This window comes from Aulonocara sp. 'chitande type north' Nkhata Bay, linkage group LG15 (assembly GCF_057382095.1).
Source record: "Aulonocara sp. 'chitande type north' Nkhata Bay isolate Kocher_YH1m ecotype deep benthic linkage group LG15, A_spYH_male_GT1.1, whole genome shotgun sequence".
Lineage (NCBI taxonomy): Eukaryota > Metazoa > Chordata > Actinopteri > Cichliformes > Cichlidae > Aulonocara > Aulonocara sp. 'chitande type north' Nkhata Bay.
Window position 1 is genome coordinate 9563790 of NC_141358.1, and position 26454 is coordinate 9590243.

General features: G+C 38.7%; 1 protein-coding gene across 1 annotated transcript; it reads left to right on the forward strand.

The window, feature by feature from the left end:
* Nucleotides 1-345: 345 nt before the first annotated feature.
* LOC147312496 (uncharacterized) lies at nucleotides 346-22363 on the forward strand. Its single transcript, XM_086264429.1, has 10 exons — nucleotides 346-484; nucleotides 604-661; nucleotides 17296-17613; nucleotides 18237-18464; nucleotides 18701-18854; nucleotides 19054-19126; nucleotides 19400-19715; nucleotides 21611-21629; nucleotides 22084-22137; nucleotides 22235-22363. The coding sequence occupies exons 1-10, from the start codon at nucleotides 346-348 to the stop codon at nucleotides 22361-22363; spliced, it is 1488 nt and encodes a 495-aa protein (XP_086120555.1).
* Nucleotides 22364-26454: the final 4091 nt, after the last annotated feature.

Sequence of the window (26454 nt, forward strand, 5' to 3'; positions counted from 1 at the left end):
CTTGGATTGCTATGATGAATGACTGGATGGATGGGTGATCTCCAGATATATTATAACATGCCTTATTAAACTCTAATAATAAGACTAACTACTCTACTTAGCAAAATACATCTTCTTCTTCTTCTTCTTCCTAGTAGTTTATATCCTGTGATGCAGGGTCCACTATTTTGCATGCCTTCCTTCACTTCTTCCTATCCAGGGCGTCTTCTGGTGTAACATTCGCAGCCTTCATATCATCTTTGATTTCGTCCATCCAGCGCTTTTTTGGTCCTCTCGTGGCCTGTTTCCACCCAGATCTAATTGCTGGGCTGTCTTTGCGATGGAGTTCTTATCACTACGGACAACATGGCCGTGCCATCGGAGCCTCGCCTCTCGCATCTTGTCTGTGATTGGTGTCACTCCCCATCATTTCCTGACATCTTTGTTCCTCGCTCGGTCAAGTCGTGTGAGACCCAGAGGCCACCTCAGCATCTTCATCTCCATGGTGTGAGATTGTGTTTGGTCGTCGCTGGCCAGCACTCTGACCTGTAGAGTGCCACTGGGCGCACAATCGTCTTATAGACTTTCGCCTTAAGATAGATTGGCATTCTCTTGTCGCATAAGACTCCACTGACCTGATGCCACTTCATCCACGCTGTGTTGACACGGAGTCTGGCGTCAGGTAGAGTTTTGCAGTCCGAGGTGACAAGGGACCCGAGGTACTTGAATTGGGCAACTTTAGTCAGCGGCTCGCCGTCGATAGTGATGGTACTATTGGTCTGGGGGCCGCATTCAAGGTTACTCAGTCACTTAGCAAAATACATATTAGCTCCTTATTTTACCACCAGACTGACATCAGCCTCATAAAGAAGTGAGTTCACCTTTGACTCATTGTGTGGACTAAAGAGGTTGTTTGCCAGCAAATCACAGAAGATTTAAAACTTATAAAAACTGGGCCTTCAGATTTCATCTGAATGACTTAACTCAAGAGACTGTCAGCAAGTTGGTGCACCAAACTTTTCATTTCCCTTAACAATGACTTTTTACTTTTAGTTATCAAAGCATTTGATGATTAAATGTTGAAGAATGTATATATACATCTCTCAAAAACGCACACCTGACCTTTTCTAAGGATTGCAAGCTTTTCCACTGTACAATTTCCTTTGGTGGAAAAGTCAGATTGTGCAAAGGTTGCTGGGGTACTTCACTTTGGTACATGGGCTTTAAACTTCAAAAAGAAATTATATTTGGATTAGCATTCAGTATGAATTATTAAATAAAAACTGTTCCTGATGTTTCCCAGGTCAAAAAAGAAACTTTGCAGAGGAATAGAGCTCTGTCTTTTCACTGCCTGGATAAAAGAAAAAAAAAAACTTGTTCATTGTGCAGCAGAAATATGTTGTGGTTATCTTGGGCATATTGTGTTTATGCTACAGTGGCTCTCAAGAGGCATCTGTATGCTTGCTTGGGCAAACACAAAGCTGTCTGTGGCGAAGAGCAGATTTCATACCAGAGAGCTCCTTTTTCACATTCCTTGCTGAGGATAGAAAAAAGACCGATGAGTCCTAAAGATGAGACAAAATCTGACTTACTGAAATTGACTTATTAGCTACAGAGGAGGTAAACAAGCTCCTTAAGGAAATTGACTCATCTTGCAACTTTATGTGACCTTACTGAGCTGGGATGTCATTTTGTCTCCAGTGAGCTGTAGGAAGAAAAGTCAAGGCTGAGCATCACAGTACTGTAGATACAGGAAGATGGGGTTAAATATGGTTAAAAGCTGCCTTCTTGGACCTGTTGTGCTATCTACGAGCAACCAGTCTTTGAAATAGATATAAACAGTTAAAGAGAACATGAAGACAACGATGTATTTATTTAATCCTTGACTGTTGTTGAAACTGGCTTTATTCCTTCGTTTTTTGGCAACAGTAGCGCTGGCCTTTACCACAAACTTGGCTAAAGAATTGGCCATTGAGTATAATGTTTTGATAAAATGTCATTCACAGAAAAAGACACAGTTTCAGAAGTAAATTTAATTATTCCACATAAAAAAAAAATCTATTGGAGCCTAAAGAGGTCTAATTCCCCATGTTGCTTAAAAAATGCTGTGACTACAAGTCACAGAGAGCATGTCAGAATCCATTTACCACTGCGTGAAATACGATCATAACTCATATTAAAGCCAGATGTTTCCTTTTAAATAAATAAATGAATGAACAAATAAATAGATTCACAAAGTTGTGAAAAAGTGTCTGCAGAATGTCTGCTTGCCAAAATGCATTCAACAGGCTTACCTAATAAAGTGGCTGGAAAGTGTACATATCTGTTTCACCATCACAATGTACAGCAAGAAATATGTGCCTTCTATATCCGATAAGGGCTTTATCATTTATCCAAAAGATATTACCCTCTTTGCACTGAAGGTTTTTTTTTCTTTGTACTGGACACCTACTGTAAAGCACCAGCCAGGAAAAAAGGCCCATACTTTCTCTTTAAACCTGGAATGAAAGAGCTTGAGTGTGCATAAATAACTTCAGCTCAACTGTCTGGCTGCTTGGTGGGCTCCAAAGCCAAGAGTGGCCGTTTTCAGTAATGAACAAAGGCGAGCTCGCTACTCGCTGTGCCAAGATGTGTCGGCACATTTGTGGCCATTCTAATGGCACTACTTAAACTAAATGCAGAGTCACTTTAGACAGTTGAGTCTAATAATAGCTTATGGAGGCTACTGAAAGGGGAAAAAAATGCTTAACTTTGCTGGTTCTGACAGCAAAGCAATAACCCTGAGCCCATGACCAAAAAAATTCATTAAGTATCTGGCAGTAATTCAATTATCTGGATTTGATTCACTTACTAATGAGATGAAATGTTTCAATATTATTAACAGACTTTCCAAAACTCAAAGCCTCATTCAAAAACACAGATCTGAAAATAACCCTAGCCATATTAGGGGACATGCTAGTGCAAAGGATGCACGAACAAGCTAAAAATAGTAAGTGAATGAAGTGTAATGTCTCACAAAGCATCAAACAAAATACAAAACACATTTTAATGAACAGAGAATGAGCACTAATGTACCTATTACTAAAATAATAGCTTGGACGTTCACTAAAGACATAGCTTTCATTAAAGACGTAGCTTTCATCTTTCTTAGCTGAGAGACCGATACTCAACCTCTAATCACGCTTTCTTGCCCTCTGTTTCACTGAAATTGCCTATAAAATTACTTTTCTTCTTTGCCATTTTTTCAAGGCAGTTTTTCCCCTTTGATCACACTGATGTGAGCTTGAACATGCGGCTAGCAATTTGTAGGTTAGAATTTCTGAAGTCTCATATATTATTGTGGTCCTGTACATACAATGATCATGGGAATGAATGCCATGGTAATTTTGGGCTTTTAAGGATTTCTTTAAAGGTTTTTCCCCCCCATTGGATCAATATATTGTACATATGGACCAGTTAGTCTGACGTAACCACAAAGGCTCAAGCCTGCTGGGAACTGCAAACTGCTGGAATAGCAGTGATACCACAGTGAAGTTTTACATTGATGTTTTACATTTTACAAACCTACCAGGAGTCAAGCATGGCAGTGGTAGCATCATGTTTTTGGGCTGTTTTGCTTCCAGTGGTACTCGCACATTTCAGAAAGTAGAAGGAATAATGAAGAAGGACTACCTTTAATTTCACCTCAGATCAACAGCTAGATGGTTGAAACTTGGACCCAGTTGCGTGCTCCGACAGGACAATGATCCTAATCACAAAATAAAACTGATTTTTGAATGGATAAAGCAGACTAACATTAAGTTTCTGAAATGGCCTTCCCAAAGCCCCAGCCTGAACCATACTGATAATTTGTGGACTTTGCCAAAATTGTGCAACAGTAAAGACATCATGCTGTTGTAACAAATATTTTAGAAACAGCAACAAAATATATAAATTGTTCCAATATAATGGAACAACTATTTCCTTTAGTTTAAAATCACAGTTTTAAAATTTCTTTTTGCAATCAGAACATAAGGCAGTAGTTTAATAAAGACGCACTTCATGCACGCTGTGTGATCAAACCAATTTTGCAGAGAACTTAACTGAACATGCTTTCTAAAATCCTACACGAGCACTTTATAAATGTAAATGATCAAATGAGTGAGAGGCTAAAGATGGTCACTTCATTGGTTTTACTATCTGGTAATTACAAGGCTCTATAAAACACAGGGTTCATTTACCTGTGACATGAATGCTCTTATATAGTTGCCATGTGACCATGAAATATGACATAATTTACGTTTAGAGCCTAGAAGTGCCATCGCTCTTTGAAGTTCAATTAACCTGCATAAGTCAGGGAATGGACCAGTGCAAAGGGCGCAGTGGATGCTGTGAATGAGAGTTCAATTAACGGTTCTTCTGAACTGCCTTAATTATTTATGGCATAGATTGGAACGGAAACCACACACATTCTGGTCCATATTGACATGATAGCGTCACACAGTTGCGACAGACTTGTCATCAGCACATCCATGATGTACAGTGGGGCAAAAAAGTATTTAGTCAGCCACCGACTGTGCAAGTTCCCCCACTTAAAATGATGACAGAGGTCAGTAATTTGCACCAGAGGTACACTTCAACTGTGAGAGACAGGATGTGAAAAAAAAATCCATGAATCCACATGGTAGGATTTGTAAAGAATTTATTCGTAAATCAGGGTGGAAAATAAGTATTTGGTCACCTCAAACAAGGAAAATCTCTGGCTCTCACAGACCTGTAACGTCTTCTGTAAGAAGCTTTTCTGTCCCCCACTCGTTACCTGTATGAATGGCACCTGTTTGAACTCATCATCTGTATAAAAGACACCTGTCCACAGCCTCAAACAGTCAGACTCCAAACTCCGCCATGGCCAAGACCAAAGAGCTTTCGAAGGACACCAGGAAAAGTATTGTAGACCTGCACCAGACTGGGAAGAGTGAATCTACAATAGGCAAGCAGCTTGGTGTGAAAAAATCAACTGTGGGAGCAATCATCAGAAAATGGAAGACATACAAGACCACTGATAATCTCCCTCAATCTGGGGCTCCACGCAAGATCTCATCCCGTGGGGTCAAAATGATCATGAGAACGGTGAGCAAAGATCCCAGAACCACACGGGGGGACCTGGTGAATGACCTGCAGAGAGCTGGGACCAAAGTAACAAAGGTCACCATCAGTAACACACTACAACGGCAGGGAATCAAATCCCGCAGTGCCAGACGTGTTCCGCTGCTGAAGCCAGTGCAGGTCCAGGCCCGTCTGAAGTTTGCCAGAGAGCACATGGATGATACAGCAGAGGATTGGGAGAATGTCATGTGGTCAGATGAAACCAAAGTAGAACTTTCTGGTATAAACTCAACTCGTCGTGTTTGGAGGAAGAAGAATACTGAGTTGCATCCTAAGAACACCATACCTACTGTGAAGCATGGGGGTGGAAACATCATGCTATGGGGCTGTTTTTCTGCCAAGGGGACAGGACGACTGATCCGTGTTAAGGACAGAATGAATGGGGCCATGTATCGTGAGATTTTGAGCCAAAACCTCCTTCCGTCAGTGAGAACTTTGAAGATGAAACGAGGCTGGGTCTTCCAACATGACAATGATCCAAAACACACCGCCCGGGCAACAAAGGAGTGGCTCCGTAAGAAGCATTAGAAAGTCCTGGAGTGGCCTAGCCAGTCTCCAGACCTCAACCCCATAGAAAATCTGTGGCGGGAGTTGAAAGTCCGTGTTGCTCGGCGACAGCCCCAAAACATTACTGCTCTCGAGAAGATCTGCATGGAGGAATGGGCCAAAATACCAGCTACTGTGTGTGCAAACCTGGTAAAGACCTATAGTAAACGTTTGACCTCTGTTATTGCCAACAAAGGTTATGTTACAAAGTATTGAGTTGTATTTTTGTTATTGACCAAATACTTATTTTCCACCCTGATTTACGAATAAATTCTTTACAAATCCTACCATGTGGATTCATGGATTTTTTTTTTCACATTCTGTCTCTCACAGTTGAAGTGTACCTCTGGTGCAAATTACTGACCTCTTTCATCATTTTAGGTGGGGGAACTTGCACAATCGGTGGCTGACTAAATACTTTTTTGCCCCACTGTAAATCTCTGGTTGCACCCCATCCCAAAGGTGCTCTGCTGGATTTGGTGACTATGGAGTCTGTGGGAGAATAGTGAGCTTGCAAAAAATGTTCAAGAAGTCAGTTTGAGATTATTGACACAATGTGTTATTCTGCTGGAAACAGGAATGCATGTTGCATTTACAGGGAGACGCTTAATATTGATTTTGTGTGTCTTGTATGTAAGAATTCACAGTTGCTCATGTTTTATATCCACAAATAGCTCATAATGGCTGCATAATTAACTTTTATAATCAAACCTGGTGGCTACAGGGTTTGACCCTCACGCCGAAGATTGAAATGGATCCATCACAGGTTTTAGTTTTTTTCCATGGTCTCAAATGCAAATATTTAGGAGTTGTGCTTCCTGCACTAGTGTGTGAAATCTTCATATACACATCATATATAAATTATTATCCATGGTTTAAAAAGTTGACCTTTTCATAATAGTTAATTGCTAATAAGCCTAATATCCAGGGTTTCTACTCGTAATTAAAAGTATTGCGGTTTTAAATTTGTCATATTCAAACATATTCCTATTTTTGGTAAACCGTTGCATGGATCCTCTGATTTGTCACAAAGGTTTGAGTGCTTTCATAAAACATAAAATAGCAATGCATTGCAGAAGATTTAACAGAAGTAGCTCCATCTATATTCTTTTCAAAATGCGAAAAACCTGGAAATAAATAGAAAGAAAAATTCAGAATGGAACAAGCAGGGTTTTGGTCAATCAGGAAAACACAGACTCCTTAAGTGCAGAGGAAACGGACATTTACATGTGCATTACCATAAATTGAATCTGTCTCTTGTGTCTGTTGACAGATATTTTGAATGTCTTTAAAAGTGGGCCCGACATCTGTCTGTTGACAGATATTTTGAATGTCTTTAAAAGTGGGCCCGACAGTACCCTTTCTCTGTAAAGATGAATGTGAACACTAAAAGGGAAGTGCTTCTGACACTGGTTTTAAGTGGTATACTCAATGTGTAAAAACATGTCATCCATGAGTGATGATTTCATTACATACAGGATACAGAAGCACATGTTTAAGACAAAACGCAATACATAAGGTTGTAAAATGAGAGATTTACTTTTTTTTAACTGTAATATAAAACAGTGTATATCATATTTAAGGAATAGATTCAACTGAAAACAACCTCCAGCAGCTACTCACCAAATAGCAACACCTTAACAGTTATTAAAACATCTCAATCACTTCTAAGTTAAACCTAAGCAGAACACACCATCTCAGGGATACATCACACAGTCTTACATATTGCACCCACCCCCACAACATCAACAATGTATGTTACTCCACTTTTTATCACACCATAATCCCTATTGTGGAGAGGAGAACTTGTTTCAATGCTGCTGCTGATTTTACTTTTTTTTGCCCACAAAGCTTTAACTCCCAGAAACAGGCGGGTTTCATTTCTGAGAAAAAGAATGACATCTAATTCCCCTCGATTGCCCAGTGGAGGCAAACTAAAGCTGCTTTGAAAGGGCACTGATCTAAAGAGCCTCTCTGTTCAGGCTTATTTTCTGGTTTTGATCTATCTTTTGGTCACAGTGGGTCTCCATGAAGGATTTTATACATTGTTTGAGTTGACTGACCGAGCGCTGTGTCCTCTGGGTTTTACTGCATGCTGCTCTAGTGAAAGAAATGCAGCCATTTTCTCCTTGACTTCTCTGAAATAAAGCTATATAAATCCATATATTTGCATAATAATGTGTCTAAGGTAAAACAAACACTGTTATTTTAGTCTCTTTTCATACTAAGAAACTTTGTTTTCTGCTCTTAAAGCAAGAGGAGTTCCCACAAGGTATCTATGCAGTCTCTGTGAGTGAGGGCTATGTGTCTCATGCTGAATTCTGGTAAACTTGAGACCAGATCTTATTAGCACTGCCAGCAGGTGCAGGAGAATTTGTTAAAAAAATTCTTCAATGATCCACCATGTTGTTAATTAACAATAATCTCCCACTTATTTTACAATTTCAAAGCACACTATCCGGAGGGACATTGGTGCTTTGCACCATTCTGCTGCAGTCAGTAGTTTGACTTCTTCAGTTGGATCTTAAGAAGCGTCAGCTAAACATCAAAGGGCCTTTTTTTTAAACTCCTCAAGTTGTAGTTTGAACTGAAGGAAAAAGTGCTTGAGAAATATAATTGCATCCACATTGGGGAGCATGTTACACAAGCATAGAGATTAAGGCTTCATGTCCAGTGGCATTTCCTGAATGGTTTCTTCAACTTTGAATTTTTGCATGAGGTGTTAATGTTTGACTGTTTAACAAGCTTAAAATCAAGTCTATGTAAAGTGCACTTTTCCCCCAACAACTTTGGTAATTAATTAAGTAATTATATTTCACTGCTCAGAAGTTTAGTTTAAGTCAAATTTGCAAGTGATTGGTTGCATCACAGCCTTTGAACCCTTTCACTGTCCCTTTTATATTATTTACACAAGCCTCTGTTGGGTTTTATTTGAATGTTCTTTTTACTGGATAGTTCTTATCATTGGTTAATGTCTCAGAACTCTACCTGTGCACCTGATATTTATTGGTTAACACGCTTGAGGCAGAACTGCTCTTTTCAGATACCAACTTTAAACTATTTTCCTCAATCGGTAAAGCAGTGAAGGTGGGTCAACTGGTGCTTGATAGATGATCTTCATATATACATATTTTTTTATCAGTCACATTTTTGCATTTGTTTTAAGGAACGTCTGTGTTAGCATGTCTGTTTCACATTGTATTCATCAACCATAATATTCAGAATCAGCCTGTGGTGCAGAGTCACAGTTTTACCTCATCAACTGCCTCATGAGATGTGGGGTCCCACAGGGCTCAGTTCTTGGACCTATTGTCCTTTGGTTACATCCTCGTCCATACATCCATCCGCCCATCTATCCATACAGGTTGCTGGAGCCTATAATGGTTGAGATAGGCTATATAGGACAAGAGGCAGGGTACACCCTGGGCATGTAACCAGTTTGCATTCAGTTCTTTTTCTCATTTAGTCCTGACAAACGCACAAAAATTGACTGGATTACTTTTGATTTCTTACAACCGAGCGCTGATAAATCTGAAGTGCCACTACCCACCTTGGACGACTAATAACGACCCAAAGCAATCTGCTAGAAACATGGGCATAATTTTCAATCAGTGTCTCAATTTCAACCAGAATGTCAAAAGCCCTGTCCAGTCTTGCTTTGTACAGATTAGAAATACTGCAAAGGTCAGTCCAAGTCGCCGATTTCCTCCCTGCAACTCACTGTAAACATACAAAACACAGCGGCAAGACTCACAAACGCTTGGTGCAGGTAACACATTACTCCAGTGCTCACACAGTTGCACTGGCTTCCAATTTCCTTCACAGTCCAAATTAAGATTTTACTGCCTCCTTTTAAATCACTGCTATAATAGGGAAGGGGGAGATACTATAGTTGTGATCATAACTTTAAGATAAAAAGATACTATTTAATTTGCAAAACTTATTGTAGATGATGTAAGCATAACATTTTTCTCCAGATTTACTTTGATGATACACAGATGCTCAACATCAGTAAACTCGGTATCCACATACCAAATGGTATGTAAAAAATACCAATAAAAGTATAATAAATTTAGGTACAGTGTATTTTATTCACAAGTTACTTCTACTGTTTGCTAGATGCATTTCACCACAGGACCTTGTTCTTTATTGCAGAAGATAAATTTCACACTTACCGCTGTGATTTATATTGAAATGTTGGCTGATTTTCAAGAGCAACAAAGGAAAACGTTTCTCTTTAGCTTTCTAAAGGTACCAGTATATGCTGTACTGTTGCACTGCACTTTTAAAACACCTTTTTTCCACCAAAACGCTGCACTGCTTAGCTTCAGTCACCACATAAAGAATTCTGCACTCACCAATGCTATTTGCTCATATGAACCTTATTGTTACACATTATACTTGCCTGTCTACTTAATCACTGATGTTTTTTCCTCTATGCACTTGTCAAACTGCCCACATTGATTTGTCTTCTATATGTTTTGTGTTGCTTTTTGTTGAGATTTAGTAGCTCTCTACTTCTCTGGTATACCTCTCCAAAACAGAAGGGCCTGCGTTCCAACAGCTCATTGTTACTTCAAAGTACTAGTGGAAGAAGGACTCACAAGTGTTTCTGTCCTCCTGTAAACCTTTATGAGCTGCTTCATGACAGTGTATTGCAAAAGTAGTTCTGATAAAGCTGTAATAATTTTTGGCCAAAGTGGGGAGCTTGCCCAAACTGAAAAAAACTCTTTTTCAGGTGGTGCTTCAGTTTCTCAAGTACCCTCCACAATCAGCAATCATTCCCCAGGAAGGAAGATGTATGACTTCCCTTAACCCAGAGTTCCAAACTCAGTTCGATCAAGGGAGGAAACCACAACATGTAGTGTACCAGTTTTGTTTGGCTTTTTTTCTGTCTATAAAAATTATTACAATCAACCAAAAGGTTGATCTATATGAAAGCTATAACACTAATGAGGTTTGTTATAGAACCTCTTTATTTGGAGTGCTGTGGAGCTTCTGTGCCTGCAGGACATGATCAAAGATGAATCCTATAAAGGACCAATTAGAGATTCCAGTGAAAAAACTGAATAGAGATCAAAGCGAGAGGGGTGGGGAGGGGGGCATAACGTGACAGACCTGGGATTTAAAAAAAAAAAACCCCAACTCTCTCCCATTATTATTGTGAGCACATCTGCTAATGGGACTTTTCAGAAAGGGAGCCATTATGGTTGCAGAATGATTAAGGTGTGTGCTGAGGTGCCGTTTGTAATCAGTGAAGCAACTGGGGTGTATTTCGTCAGGTTTTCAACATCACTGTGAAATAGACAACCTGTGGGTAGTGGCTTGAATTAGAAGAGATTTAATTCAGTTCAATTCAGGTTTATATATATGTATACATATCGTCAAATCACAACAACAGTTGCCTCAAGGTGCTTTATATTGTATTATTATTGCACACTCTCTCTGACTTTTCTACTTTTAAATTCCCTAGGAACCACAAGTAAGACAGTAGTCTGAAGTGATCTGTTGGGTTATTTGGTTGATATGCTACTATGAGGTCTTTAAGACAAGATGAGCCCCAATGCTTCAAGATGAAGTTAATATGGCTCCAACATTGTGAACTGTCATGTTATATTTAAAGTTATTCTAGATACAGCAGGAGAGCCTTTGTTATTGATGTAAGGCCATCTCCCCATATGAGAAACAGGTGAACATTATAAGACTGATGAAGCAAATCTAGTAAAAAACAATCAAACAACTGTTGCTTACAAGCATGATGGAAAACAGACGAACAAGAACATAGGATGTGAATAGTGGATTACATACTGCTGTGTGCCCTTACGTCACAAAATCCTATAAAGCAATATAAAAAAGTGGAATATTCAATTTGATGCAGTATTGTCTTCATTGTTCCTGTGATGCTGGGTGTGGAGGTAAGATTTCAGCAAAGTCACACAAGCTGAAAATCTATGACACAAAAAGAATTTGGCTGAAAACACAGTCTTGAACTTTATTTGAAGTTCACAACAACAAATAACTCAAGGCACTTTATATTGTAAAATCCTCGAACATCATATATCCTCCTCAAATACCCTCCAAGCAAAGCCTGAGTGATGGTTTTAACAGGAGGAGACCTTTGGCAGAACAAGTCTCAGGAACAAGTGTGGTTACAGGGAGGGGAAAGAGAAGACAGAAACAGGAGCATCGAGAGACGCTCAATAAAAAATATGAAAAAAAGCACAGAAGACAGCAGACAAAAGTAATGCTTCACTTATTCCACACTTTGTCATGTTACAGATTTATCCCAAAATTGATTAAACCTATTTTCACCTAAAATTCTACACACAATCTCCCAAAACAATGAAGTGAAAAACGTTTGCTCGAAATTCTTGGAAACTGATTCAGTCCTACCTGCACGTTTGATCAAAAAGGACATTTTTGAGCTTAATCCTCAAAGATAGTGTCTGTCTCTTGACACTGAACAGTAGCTGGTGCCACAGGACAGGGGTCTGAAGGCTGAAGGGTTTGCCTCCAACTATAGTTTTGTAATCACAAAATCCATCTTTAAGAAAGAAAATTGCCACACTAGTCCAGAAGTCTAGAAGTATCAAATGCACTAATTCTTCAGAATCAGTTGGCGACAGGTCTGTTCTTACAAAGGAAGCAGGCTAGAATGAGCTATTTGTTTAATCTATGGTTTAAAGCATGCGGTCCCCAACCTTTTTTGCGCCACGGACCGGTTTGTGCCCAACAATATTTTCACAGACCGGCCTTTAAGGTGTCGCGGATAAATACAACAAAATAAAACAAGTACTGGTACCAAAAAAAATATGATTTATTCATAACACACGTGAAAAGACCCAGGAAAAACGAGTTAACGAAAAAAACGATAACAAAATAATGATAAAAACCAATAAAAACCCTGAAAACCATACATTTCACACCCGAGTCTCAACTCTCGTGGCCCGGTACCAAATGACTCACGAACCGGCACCGGTCCGTGGCCCGGGGGTTGGGGACCACTGGTTAAAAGACATAGAATGAACATAGAATGGTTGCACAGAATGGCACTCTGTGCTTTTCACAGATGAGCGCAGGTGCACCCCGAGCAGGCACATTACCCTGTCCATCAGTACAGATATCCAGCATCATTTTTTCTTCTCTCCTATTCTTTTTTTTTTGAGGAAATATGGGATTGCTCAAGACTTTTTAATTTTATTAAATAAAAAAAGGGATAATCTGCATAGCAGCATAAATGTATGCAGTGTTTTTTTTAAAACTTTTACCTAGTTAATGTCCCATTAACCCAGCTGTGTCATTTGTAGAGAATTGCACAGGTGACAAAAGTACAGACTTTCTTTACTTTCTTTACAGACAACTGGGTTAAAAAATACTCCAATAAAAGTTGACGTACTGAAGCAACTTTTTAAACTCCTGGAAGGACGAATGTACATTTTTTAAATTATGAATTTTAGTACAGGAAAATAAAAATATTATTTGAATCAAAGTTCTAATTCTAATGAAGGTATTCAGTTTGACTCTGTTATGGAGTGAAAAATAATTTTAAAAAATGTTCTGTTGTCTGCATTGTAGAAGGTGACTTTACATCCACACCTAGTAAAGTAAGTAAAGCAAGGGCGTAGATTTGGTTTTGGCATTGGTGGGGACGGATGATTCAACCACCGAACCCTGCCCCGTTTCTTTTTTTTCTTCTTCTTTTTGTCTTTGCTTCTTGATAAAAAAAGGAGAAATATACTTGCCTACATATGATATTCTACATGCTTTTAAACCATTTAAACTTACAATTCATAGTTTTATAATGTTAAATTACTATTAAACAAATGACTGACTAAGTATTTTAGGCTTTAGTTTACTTCAGCCCTATTCCATATAAATCAGGTATCATACAAAAATAAAAATAGCTTCAAATACAGACATCACAATAAAAGAATATGACTTTAAGGACTTAACAACATTACTTCAGTTATAGTACACAAACATCTCTTACACATTAGCACTAAGGGAACACTGAATGCCCTGGTGGGTTTTGTCCATAAAACTACTCATCTAAGATTACCACAAAGTAAAAGATCTCACAGCAAAATTCTGCAACATTTTAGGCACTATTGCTCCTATCAACTCAGTGAGCTGGGATTTTTTTTAATTCTAAATGAACTACTGTTACAGCAACATGAATTGCTGTCATTTTTTTACATCACAAAAACCTGGCATTTGAACATGGGTGTGTAGATTTTTTTCTATAGCCACTGTACATGCGTTTTATCCTCAGATTAAAATTATTATTCTGTGCTTGATGTGCCTCACCTTTGGCCCTGGCTCTTCCCCTCTGACTGCACTAGGACATATTGCTACCTGATAAAATAACACATTGATTCGTGCCATATAAAAAGTGAGACATGTCAATTCAGATTCTTTGTCAAATATACACAAATGAATCAATTTACGTCAGCAGCCTAACAATTGTCATGATAATAAATACTAGTTAATCTATAGCACCAAATCATCAGTCAGTGCCTCTTCACCTCTGTCCGAGCTACAACATGGCAGAGCTGCCTCTGTCACCTGATGAATAACAGTGAGACATTCCAAATACTACTACTCTGAGACTGAGATAACTAATAGTGCTGTTGTGCAGTTAGTTTCCAAAACACGTTATTCATGGTTACATACAATTTTAGACTGATGTGGGCCAAAGCCTAGCATAGCCTGTAACGTTATTATGACAGACACATTTTAGGAGTTAACTTGGCTTTAAGTGACTTACAGGTTTCTTTGAAAAATACTTTCTTATATCCAGGTTCATCCCCTTCTCCTCCTTGCAGGTCCTTGCAGCGCAGGCTTGCCGCTGATAAAACTAAACAGAGCTCCCTGAAAGGCACAGCCAATCACATTGGCCATATTTGTCACATGAGGTAGGACTCCAGTAGAGAACCTAATTTCATGATTTAAAATGCATCTTAATCTATTACAGTTGATATAAACCAACACTGACCATGCGCACCACAGCCACTCTGCACCAGTCCAGCGCACTGCTTTACAAGAAATTCACCACAGTATGACAAGCTAACCTCTTTATTAACTACACAGGATTTTCATGACATTTGAATAACACAAAAATAGAATAGCTTGTGATTAAAATTACAACATTAAGCTTTAAATCTGCAGTTTATCAAGCATCACTGAGCAGTCCTTACCTTTAAACCTAACCTGTCATCTTCCTCTCCTGTCCTGTCTTTTCTCACATCATTCTCCAACTCAGAGATTTTTCCTTTTTGTGCTTGTTGTGGTTTGCAGGACTAAGAATTCATCTTAATTACAGAGTCATAACGCCAAACATAACAATAAAATCCATAGACTCTAACCATACCACTGAGATTTTCACATTCAATCGCCCTGGTATTTCTTGCTGTTGTCCAAGTGGTTGGCCAATTTTGCTATAGCTCAACCTAGTTTGTTTTGGAAACACCATATGGATTTTTCTAAAAGATTAACATGCTGGCACAATCCTAACAGATGGTAATCACCATTGTAGCTGCTGTTTTGCGATACAACTCAGTGGCACTTTCAAATTGACATCTGGCTCCATCATTTAGTTCTATACACAAGTGGCAGAGAAGGAAAAAAACAAGTCAGCGGTCACTTTTAAGGTCTATGTTGACCATGTCGAAGGCAAAGTGTCCACTTAATCAAACACTTTCCCCTCCAAAAGCCTCTCTCCCCTCATCTTCTTAAGGTGCATTTAAGGAATTAGAATATCCTTCATGATGGCGGAGGGGGAACAGTTTCTTGATCGCACGATGCGAAGCAGTGCAAGTTAGCATAATGAAAAGTGCCCAGTATATTTCTTTGCCTCACTTTTCTCCACTGTTCCTGTTTTCCCTGCTTGTGCTCTGTTAAGAAGGTATAGCGGGTCATCTACCAATTGGATGGTTAGTGATTCAGTCCCCGGCTCCTTTAGTCTACATGCCAAAGTACCCTTGTGCAAGATACTGACCCTCCAAATAGCCCAAAATGCATTCATTATTCAGTGTGAGTGTGTGAAGTTTAAAAAGGCAACAGCACAGAAAAAGGCACATGTGGGAACGAGGCGTGTACCGTAGTAAGAAGGCACTCAAATAGAGTCGATAAGCACTCAACCAATTTGAAGTTTTCAGTCCTTGCATTTTGGACTAATAATTTCACATGATTCATTAATTTACTTTTTGGTTCCAGCTTTTGTTAGTAAAGCTCCCCTTTCACTGTGCTTGGATTAAATTAAGACGGTACTGATGACTGATGTGCATAGTGTTTGTACTCAGGACTATACAGCCACTAAATGGCCTAAAGAGCATGAACATGGGCACCTTACACTATAATGAAATCGTTATCTCTGTATCAAGTCTATTTTTTCTGCCCGGTAACAAATTAATAAAGGCGAGAAATTTTCTATTACCGTTAAAACTTTTCAAATTACTGCTTTCATTTTCAGACTGACAGTGTCCCTCTCTAGATGATATCAAAATGAGCTGCTCAGATACAATTAGTCATAATTAGATTATCTGCAGAAAAGATTATGCTCATTTGCTAGAGAGCCAGAGCGTGATGAGATCACTTTCGAATTAACTTTTGAGTAATTGGGTCCATATTACCATAAATGCACATATAAATGCATATAAGCTTCAATATGTTGCTGTTTATTTGTTAAATGTGACGCAGAATAGCGGCAATAGAGGATGCTGTGAAACTGAGTGTGACTGTAAGAGAGAGACAGCTACGAATAATGGTTGTTCAGTGTGTCGGCAGAGGTGAAGTGCCCTGTCAGTGCCCGTGACGAGTCCTTATTCTGTGCACAACAACTGGGATGAAGCACGGCGACCGCGCTTAACACACCGCAACAGCCGCTGTCAGGCTGCCGCCAGTCAGCCTGCTGGGTCAGTGGAGTCTGTGAAATCCAAACTCAGCCAGGTTTCCCAGACAGTCGATAATTAATAATTAGATCCCAAAACAAATGATTTCTTCAGTCAGCATCCATTATTGTGGAGGGTTTGTGAGTGTTTGGACGTCAGCAGAGTGTGTCTGATCATGCATGGAGCATAATTACCATCGAGGGAAAACAACCGCTTGTTTTCATTCTGTCCACCTTCTAACCTTCAAAACCCAGAAGACAAGCACCTACAAGTATTAGCATATTTATATTATGAATCTTAATTTTCCATTAATAAAGAGGTTTAAGTGAGTCTATTTTTTTTATATGGTGGCACAGCAGTTTTTGCCCAATTTACAAATTCACATTATATTATTAGTACGTAATTAATAATTCAGTCATGAACATATCACTTTTTCCATGTTGCTGAGAAGCCTAAACTTTTTTAAAAATTTTAAATTACATTTTTTTTAAATTCATATATATATATATATATATATATGTGTGTGTGTGTGTGTGTGTGTGTGTGTGTTATGGAATGCCCTTTAGGAAAATATTATATATATATTCCAACCAAGTCTGAATATATAGAATGATCTTCTGAATATATAGAATGAAACTTGAATATATAGAATGATCTTCTGATCTTCTATAGAATGAAGCTTGACGTCACGGAGGCGCTTGCGCCATCTAGTGTTTTCCTTGTTTGTACCTGCGAGGAATGGCACTATGAGCAGGTCCGCACGGAATTTTGTGGCTCAAATTCTAAGGAATGAGGAGCTAATTAACACCCTGGCAAATGCATGTTCTGGCCAACCTAATATTTGTACTAGTGTACCGCATCGTACTACTGATGAAGAAATTTATTCACTTTTTCATCGTGGAAGACCAAATGCAGTGAACCTCTCCGGTCAGATAACCCCTGGTTATCCAGCTAACGTTATGGAGAATGTGCCTTCCACATCACAGGAGTGCCCCACAACAGGTCCCATCTACAATCTTAGACCTTTTACTCGAAAGGGCCCAAGGCAGAAGAGGTAAGACCAGAACTAAATGCACTGAAATTACTAGTGGAAGGTTAGTAATAGCCCGTAGGTTTCAATTGCTCGACGAAGCTAAGTAAACAAAAATATCACAAAAAAACAAACCAAAAAAACTGTGCGACAGACTGACAGCGTGTGGACGTGGAGACTAAACTGTGCACAACAGTTAATTTGTTTAATTGTGGAAACATGCGATTTCTATAATATTTCACGTCCCGTAAGCTTAATCTGCAAACATTGTGTAAAAGCAAAGCACATCAGTTGTTACAATACATAGTTGTTGGCAGTATATAATTTAATGAAACTTTTTTTAAAGCAACAAAAAGTACTCCGTGAATTGAAGACATTTGTTTATGTGATTGTTAAGTTTCTCCACCCACCCATCCCACTATCTTCCATCATCTATCCATCCATTCATCCATCCATTCTCTTCCACTTATCCAATTCAGGATTCCAAGAGCCTATCCTAGCTACCATGGGGCTAGAGGGTGTTTATTAATGCAGATTAGACATGTGTACAGCATGGTGTATTTTTTTAATTAAATGTACTTCATTGATCAGAGAAGTGTGAGTATATTACATGCAGAAATGTTTAATTTGCCTTTATCCTCCATTAGGTTTCCAGCACAGCTAAGCAGGTCACATTCTGTGGCTCAGTCTTTCACCAAAGAAGTGATTCTCTTGCCAGACCATCTAACTACACATGTGCCAAGGCGTAACAAAAAAGCTTGGCTTTTTGAAAATGGACATATAAAATCTGCACTGGAGTTTAGCTGTGACTGGGACTCAGACAAAGTAATGCAGGCAATAAGGACTGCCTTCCAGCCAGTTCTTGAAGGATGCAGGTAAGCATTAGATCCTTTTTTATAAAAAAAAAATAAATTTTTTGTTACTTAGATTATTATACTATTAAAGGTCAACTTTGGGTATTTCCAAAAAGGATCTGGGAGCACCGATCGGATGACTGGATTGATATCTTTTAGAGTTAACAAAAATTAAGCCTTTTAATGTATTGTATTGTATTGTAGTCTGTTAGCCTTAACAAAAATTTCATATACACTATGTTTTCTTCCTCCCCTAGGCTACAGATTTTGCTGGCATGCCACACCAAACTAGTTGAGCCATCACTCACTTCCAAACAGACTTTGAATGGAGACCTTGTGAAAAAACTGTTTCATCAGAAGTCAATTTATGTCAGACCTGACAAGGTCATCTTATGTGAGGACAATGAATCAGTAAGTAATCCTGATCATTTCAGCAAATGTATGTATGTTCATAAAATGAGAGTGAAAAAGGCAAAGATGGATTTTAAACTCCCTTAAACATTGTCACTTGTATTATGTTTTAATACATAATACATAAACATATTACTAATATTTATTATGACATTTTGTTGTCAGTAAAATGAAATGTATTCTCTGTTTTAATTTACAGACATATTCTGATGGAGAGAGTAGCCATACAAGCAGGCAGGATTTCACAGAAACGTTGAATTCTGACAAATGCGGTAAATATTCCTATCTAAAAGTCGCTCCAAATAAACTGTAAATTAAGTTGGTTCAGTGTCTGTTACTTAGTCATCTTAGCCATTGTGTCTTTAGTTAAGTGTCAAGTCTTTGTTAAAATCATATTTAAATTTAGTTTAATATTTTGAGCAGGAAGAAATGTACCCCTAAATACATGAAAAGCAAAAGCTATATATGTGATGAGATGTTATTCAAAAGTTAAACTCCTGTTCTTTGTGTTCTCACAGTTGAAATTTCTAAAGAAGTTCCCTCAGCCATTCCCATTGTTAACGCACAGTCCATGTCTGTTGATGATGAGGTCATCTGGTGCGTTGCAACCCAAGATGTTTGTACTGTTGAATCTTCCATCTCTGCTGACACCCTCACAATGTCCACCAATCCTGCTGTCGTTGCTACTGATGAGGATGAGCCTTACTCCAGTGGAACATCTGCCTTTGTCAGTTACAACACACCTGGCTTATCAGCGGGTTCTTCTGCCAGTGTTACTGGTGACACACGTGTCTTCTCTAGTAACACCTCCAGTGTGTCCAATGGACCTACCCAGCCAAGTTTATCCAGCACATCCTACAGGTATGTGTTTTGTACATGTTTGTATCTTTTAATCTTTTGAGCTATATTGTGCAAAAGTCATGAGCCACCCCTGCTTTCTTTGTATTTTGCTGGAAAAATAGGAAAGAAGCACAGTGATTTACTGAAGGTTACAAAATTCTGTCCAGAAACAGACATGGAAGCGCATTATATTAGAGTATTATATTAGAGTATATATATCTAATATATATATATATATATATATATATATATATATATATATTAGACATGGGTTGCATCCTTCTCCCATATGCTCTTCCGGTATTGCTCCGTCTCCAGCCTTGGTGGTGCTGTTCTCTTATTGTTCCCTTGCCACTGAGAGTACACCTTTGCTGGTTCTGTGGAGAACAGCTGGTTTATTCTCCTGCCTTCGATCTCTCTGGTGTACCTCCTCAAGCGGCTGGCCAAGGCTGTGAGTCTTTGCTTGGCAGTTTCCAAGGCCTCAGGTATGGACAGCTTGCTGTATTTCTTAGGCACCTTATTTGTCGCACCTTTCTGCAACTCTGTTAGTTGGCTAACCTCCCTCCGTGCTACTTTGATCTTGCCCTCTAGCCTCCTTCTCCATGGAGGGTACTGCCCCTTGTCGCTGTTCAACTTGTAGCCAAGCATCTCACTGATCACTGCTGCCGTATTGTAGATCAGCTTGTTAGTGTCGGTAATCGTGGTTGTAGGTATTGCCCGTAGTGCTGCATTAATTAAGTGCAGTTAATTAACTGCATTAATTAAGTGCAGTTAATATATATATATATATATATATATATACATATATATATATATATATATGTGTGTGTTGGGAAGGTTACTTTTAAAATGTATTCCTGTAGTAAAGGGACCTCTGACTAATACGGCGGGGTCCCTGTCGGCTCGTATCCGAAAACTAGCTTTACTTTGTTGTGTGGGTCAACTTTGCCCGTGAGAGACAGAGAGAGGCGTTGAAAGGCTGCTCCAACGGAACTTATTGTTTTCGGAGGAAAACACGAACACGGTGTACAGTCGAGTCTTAATAGCTTACTTACAACTGGGCTCGTCAGGCACTCTTCTTGGCTGCAGTGGTTATTATTATATTTACATGCTTCCAGCTCCCGTTTTTCCTCGATAACAACTCGTACCTTTCCACTCCCCTTTTTCTCCCTCCTCGCGCTCACAGACCCATAACGTGTATGGCAGTCCATTCTCCCTGCAGCACGAACTACACTGGCCATGATGCTACATTCTTTAGAGCTATGCTTGTAGCATTCTGCCTGTTAGCTTAGCACAACAACAACGAAAAGGCGCTCTCTCACCCAGGAAACACACAATCGCAGAGAGATACAGAGAGCGTCGCCCTGTAACCATGGCAACCGTAACGCTGCCGCCTGGAACAACAGAACGTAGCTGTCAAACAAAACCCAAACAGTCCTGACCCGCGACAAAATGAAACAGGAAAGTACCGCAGTGTAATCCATTTATTTCAACAAAGTAACTGTATTCTGAATACCACCTTTTTAAACGGTAACTGTAACGGAATACAGTTACTCATATTTTGTATTTTAAATACGTAACGGCGGTACATGTATTCCGTTACTCCCCAACACTGTATATATATATATATATATATATATATATATATATATATATATATATATATATATATATATATATGTTTACCCCACAAATGTTCAGTTTTTTAACTTACTGATTTGCCATGTTTGTTTGTTTTTTGCTTTGGTTGTTTTAAGTAGTTCATTTAAAGTTATTGTTGCAGTGTCAGTCCTATTTTTGATTTAATGATTTGTTAAATAAACTATTGAAATTAACCTGTTAGTTTAATATTCCTACATTTCCTGGGGTACAGTTCCCCAGGTGACACTGTATGTGTCTTTTTTCCAACTTTTTAGAGTACTGCCACAACCACATGTAAACATGTGGTGTGAGAGGGTTAAAACTCAGTCATTTTTATAACTAAATAGATTAATATATTGCACTGCAGTACTATAACGCTGTTTATATTACAGAACAACTATAATGTACAGCTTAGATCACTGCTGATATTGTTTTGAGGCATTTGAATGTCTAAATAAAAAATTTGACATTTTGTGCCTATCGCAGTTCTTTTGATAGTATCAGTGATTAAATAAAAACTATTCAGATTAGAAAATGCATCAGTGTGACAGCACTGTTGCCACAAGAAGAATGCAGCTCTAGTGACCTTATTCCCTAAACATAGCTGCGAAATTAATATAAGAGTGATGTCGTACTTCAGGTAATCATTTTGTCACACTCTGATAACCACAGAGGAAGGGTGGCTCAGCTGTGCAATGAAAGTGCTGAATTTGGTTAATCTATTCTTCACTGTTTTTGTATCAAGCAGAGTTTGAAGCAGTCACCTCTCATCAACACCTTGCCTATCAAGGGGGTGGAGAAGGTAAGTCGTGCTTCACTGTCCAGACTTTCCTCTGCCCTCAAATGAGGATATTGCAGTTAATAAACATGCTGTTTCCCTAACAACGTTTCTGTAATAGGGGGTGCATTGCTGTAGTACAGAGCCTGAGCGCATTAAAGGCACAGGAATCAGGATCAAACTAACTTTGTTGTTCATTATCTTTGCTAACCAGATGCCCCCTACAGCAAGCAGCTTTGATGTCAGCTAATTATAATCATATAATCAATCATGTGATTCACGTTTTCAGAATACCGTTTATTTCTCAAATTTTCCTACATAAATTTACACACATGAAGTCAAGAGAAAAAATGTTAAAGTAACAAAAGTCATAATTTCTAATTAATGCACACATTTTGCAAATTGCTCATTTATTTTATTTGGCTTCTGTCTTTCTAAAGTACTGCTATGGAAGTGTTGTGAGCAGCCTGATCACATTCATTTCCTTAACATTGCAGTACTTGTGATTATTTATAGCTCAGTGGGCTTTGGTTTTTGACAAAAGTAAAGGCTATACCATCCTCTGGGTGGCAATCTACTTCAGTTTGGGTAATTTAATTCAGATTGTGTTATTAACCTTTTAAGCCCCAAGAGGTTAATAACACAATCTGTTACATTTTGAGCTTCCTGCTCGAAAATGTAATGCCCAAATTTAATTTAATAATTCTCTGCAATTACAAACTCTGTCCTTACAATCTTGGTATCGAAATAAAGCTAACACTTGTGAGATTTCATCAGACGTGTAAGTATTGAAGCAGATATTACTGTGTCAAAGTTACTGAGACTGGAACACAGAAAAAGTAAGTAGATTTTATCCTCGTCTAATTTTTTATTTTTAGCATATAACCCTTTTAAAAATGTGCCTCAGTTCACATTTGATTCCAGAAATTCAGTAACCAATATATAAACATCATCTGTGCAAAGAGTTATGTTTCTAAAGTGAAACAGTGAAAAATTACAGGCCTGTCAATACATGAATATCCAGACGTTGTACAAAAATGTCCAATTTTGGCACACAATTGGACATCATACCAGTTGAATTTTTTTAGGTATTAAAGAGAATCAGAATCAGAATACTTTATTGATCCCTAGGGGAAATTATTTTTCGTTACAGTGCTCCATTATAAACAAACATTAACAAAGACAGATAATATGCTAACTAAGAATAGCACAATATATACAGGCATATATATACATAAAAGTTACTTATTAATAAGTAGCTGAAAAAGAATATGTGCAAGAAGGGTGCAGCTGTTGCAGTAAACAGTGTGTTAAGTGGATGAGCTGTACAGGGAGATGGCCACAGGCAGGAATGATTTCCTGTGTCGCTCAGTGGTGCTTTTCGGTAATCTGTCTCTCACTGAACGCGCTCCTGTGACTGACCAGCATGTCATGGAGTGGGTGCTGGTCAGTCACAGAAGCAGAAATTAATTAATTTTATTAATAGGCCTAAAAATGCTTTTTATTAAATATATTTTTTGAAGAATTAACCACACAATTACATGGCAATGGCCCTTTTCTGCCGTGCGCATGGAGAATTTAATTGGTCTCTGGCCCTTTAAAATCAGAGGGGCTGTAACTTTGGTTTCTTTTGGTCAATTTGCGTGATGACACCTGAAACTTGGTGTGTGGAGTCAGTGATAGCTCTGGAAGCTCACCAGCCTGTCTTTAGCCGGTGTTCTGGGAATCCATCCTACCTGACAAACCATCCTACCCATTGTTTCTATGCATGCGCACAAGGCAAGGCAAGGCAAGGCAAGTTTATTTGTATAGCACAATTCAACAACAAGGTGATTCAAAGTGCTTTACAGAGACATTAGAAACAAGAACAAATAAAAAGCATGATTTAAAATTGAATAAAACAAGCAAATAAACTAACTAACTAATTAACAAACAAACAAACAACAGTATATAAAATCAAAACAGATAAAATCAGAACAGTAGATAAAATCAGTAGTTAAATGTAAGTTTTGAAATTTAAGCTTAAAGTGTGGATTTGGTGCTTTATTCAAATGCAGCTGAGAACAGGTGAGTCTTCAACCTGGATTTAAATAAACTGAGTGTTTCAGCTGATCTGAGGCTTTCTGGGAGTTTGTTCCAGATATAAGGAGCATAAAAGCTGAATGCAGCTTCTCCGTGTCTGGTTCTGACTCTGGGAACTGATAAAAGACCGGATCCAGATGACCTGAGGGATCTGGATGGTTCATACTGGGTCAGGAGGTCATTGATGTATTTTGGTCCTAAACCATTCAGAGCTTTATAGGCCAGCATCAGAACTTTAAAGTCTATCCTCTGACGGACAGGCAGCCAGTGTAAGGACCTCAGAGCTGGACTGATGTGGTCCACTTTTTTGGTCTTAGTGAGGACTCGAGCAGCAGAGTTCTGAATGAGCTGTAGTTGTCTGACTGATTTTTTAGGTAGACCTGTAAAGATGCTGTTACAGTAATCAAGCCTACTAAAGATGAATGCATGGACTAGTTTTTCCAGGTCCTGTTGAGACATCAGATCTTTTATCCTTGATATATTCTTGAGGTGATAGTAAGCTGACTTTGTTATTGTCTTAATGTGTTTTTCTAAGTTTAGGTCTGCATCCATCACTACACCCAAATTTCTCGCCTGGTTTGTGGTTTTTAGATGTATAGATTGAAGTTCTCTGGTGACCTGTAATCGTTTTTCTTTGGCGCCAAAGACTATTACCTCAGTTTTGTTTTTGTTTAGCTGGAGAAAATTGTGGCACAACCAGTCATTGATTTCCTCAATGCATTTACCAAGAGCCTGTACAGGGCCTCGGTCTCCTGGTGACATTGTGATATATATTTGTGTGTCATCTGCATAGCTGTGATAGTTTATTTTGTTGTTGTTTATAATCTGTGCCAGTGGGAGCATGTAGATGTTAAACAGAAGGGGTCCCAAGATGGAACCTTGGGGAACTCCACATGTGATACTTGTCTGCTCAGATGTGAAGTTACCTATTGATACAAAGTATTTCCTGTTTTCTACGTATGTTTTGAACCAGTTTAGTACAGTTCCTGAAAGACCTGTCCAGTTCTCCAGTCGTTTGAGTAATATGTTGTGGTCAACTGTATCAAATGCTGCACTGAGATCCAGTAAAACTAGGACTGACATTTTTCCACTGTCTGTATTCAGACATATGTCATTAAACACTTTGGTCAGAGCGGTTTCAGTGCTGTGGTTCTGTCTAAAACCTGACTGGAAGGCATCGTAGCAATTATTCTGTTTTAAGAAGTAACTGAGCTGTTGGGAAACTGCTTTTTCAATGATCTTACTTAAAAACGGGAGATTTGAGATCGGCCTGTAGTTGTTCATTTGTGTCTTGTCAAGATTGTCCTTTTTCAGTATAGGTTTGATTACAGCAGTTTTTAGTGATTCTGGAAACACACCTGATAATAAAGAAAAGTTGACGATCTGTAACAGGTCTGACTCTAAAGTCTTTGAGACCTTTTTGAAAAAACTTGTTGGCAGGACATCTAAACAGCAGGAGGAGGAGTTCAGTTGACCTAAGATGTCCTCCAGGTCTTTGCTGTTAATAGGTTGAAACTGTTTCATGGTGTTTAAACAGTTTTTTGGTGGACACAGTACATATCCTGGATCTGCTGTTGATGTACCAATTGCTTGTCTAATTTTTTGGATTTTTTCAGTGAAGAATTTGGCAAAGTCATTGCAGGCCATGGTCGAATGAAGTTCAGCTGCCACTGACACAGGAGGGTTTGTTAGCCTGTCAACTGTAGAAAATAAGACCCGAGCATTATGGCTGTTTTTAGTGATGATGTCAGAGAAGTAGGACCTCCTTGCATTCCTCAGTTGTAAATTATAATTGTGAAGTTTCTCTTTATAAATGTCATAATGAACCTCGAGGTTTGTTTTTCTCCATCTGCGCTCAGCTTTCCTACACTCTCTTTTTTCTTTTTTCACCAGTGTGGAGTTTCTCCATGGAGACTTTTTCCTTCCAGAGATAACCTTCACCTTAATGGGAGCAATAGTGTCCATTACATTTAACATGTTAGCATTGAAGCTATTGACGAGCTCATTGACTGACCCTCTGGGCAGGTCAGGTGTTAATGGGAAGACCTGGTTAAAAATTGCACTACTGTGTTCAGTTATACACCGTTTTGTGATCACTGTTGTTGATATATTTGTGTGGGCTGAGATTTTACTTTCAAAGAAAACACAGTAATGATCAGACAGGCCCACATCAGACACAGTAACCTTTGAAATGCTCAGGCCTTTGGAGATCAGTAGGTCAAGAGTGTGTCCTCTATTATGTGTGGCCTCTGTTACATG

Coding starts and splice junctions, on each gene's coding strand:
- LOC147312496 (XM_086264429.1), top strand. CDS start 346: ATGGCCGTGCCATCGGAGCCTCGCCTCTCGCATCTTGTCTGTGATTGG. Junction 18,465..18,700: donor CCAGTTCTTGAAGGATGCAG/GTAAGCATTAGA, acceptor TTCCTCCCCTAG/GCTACAGATTTTGCTGGCAT. Junction 18,855..19,053: donor TATGTGAGGACAATGAATCA/GTAAGTAATCCT, acceptor TTTAATTTACAG/ACATATTCTGATGGAGAGAG.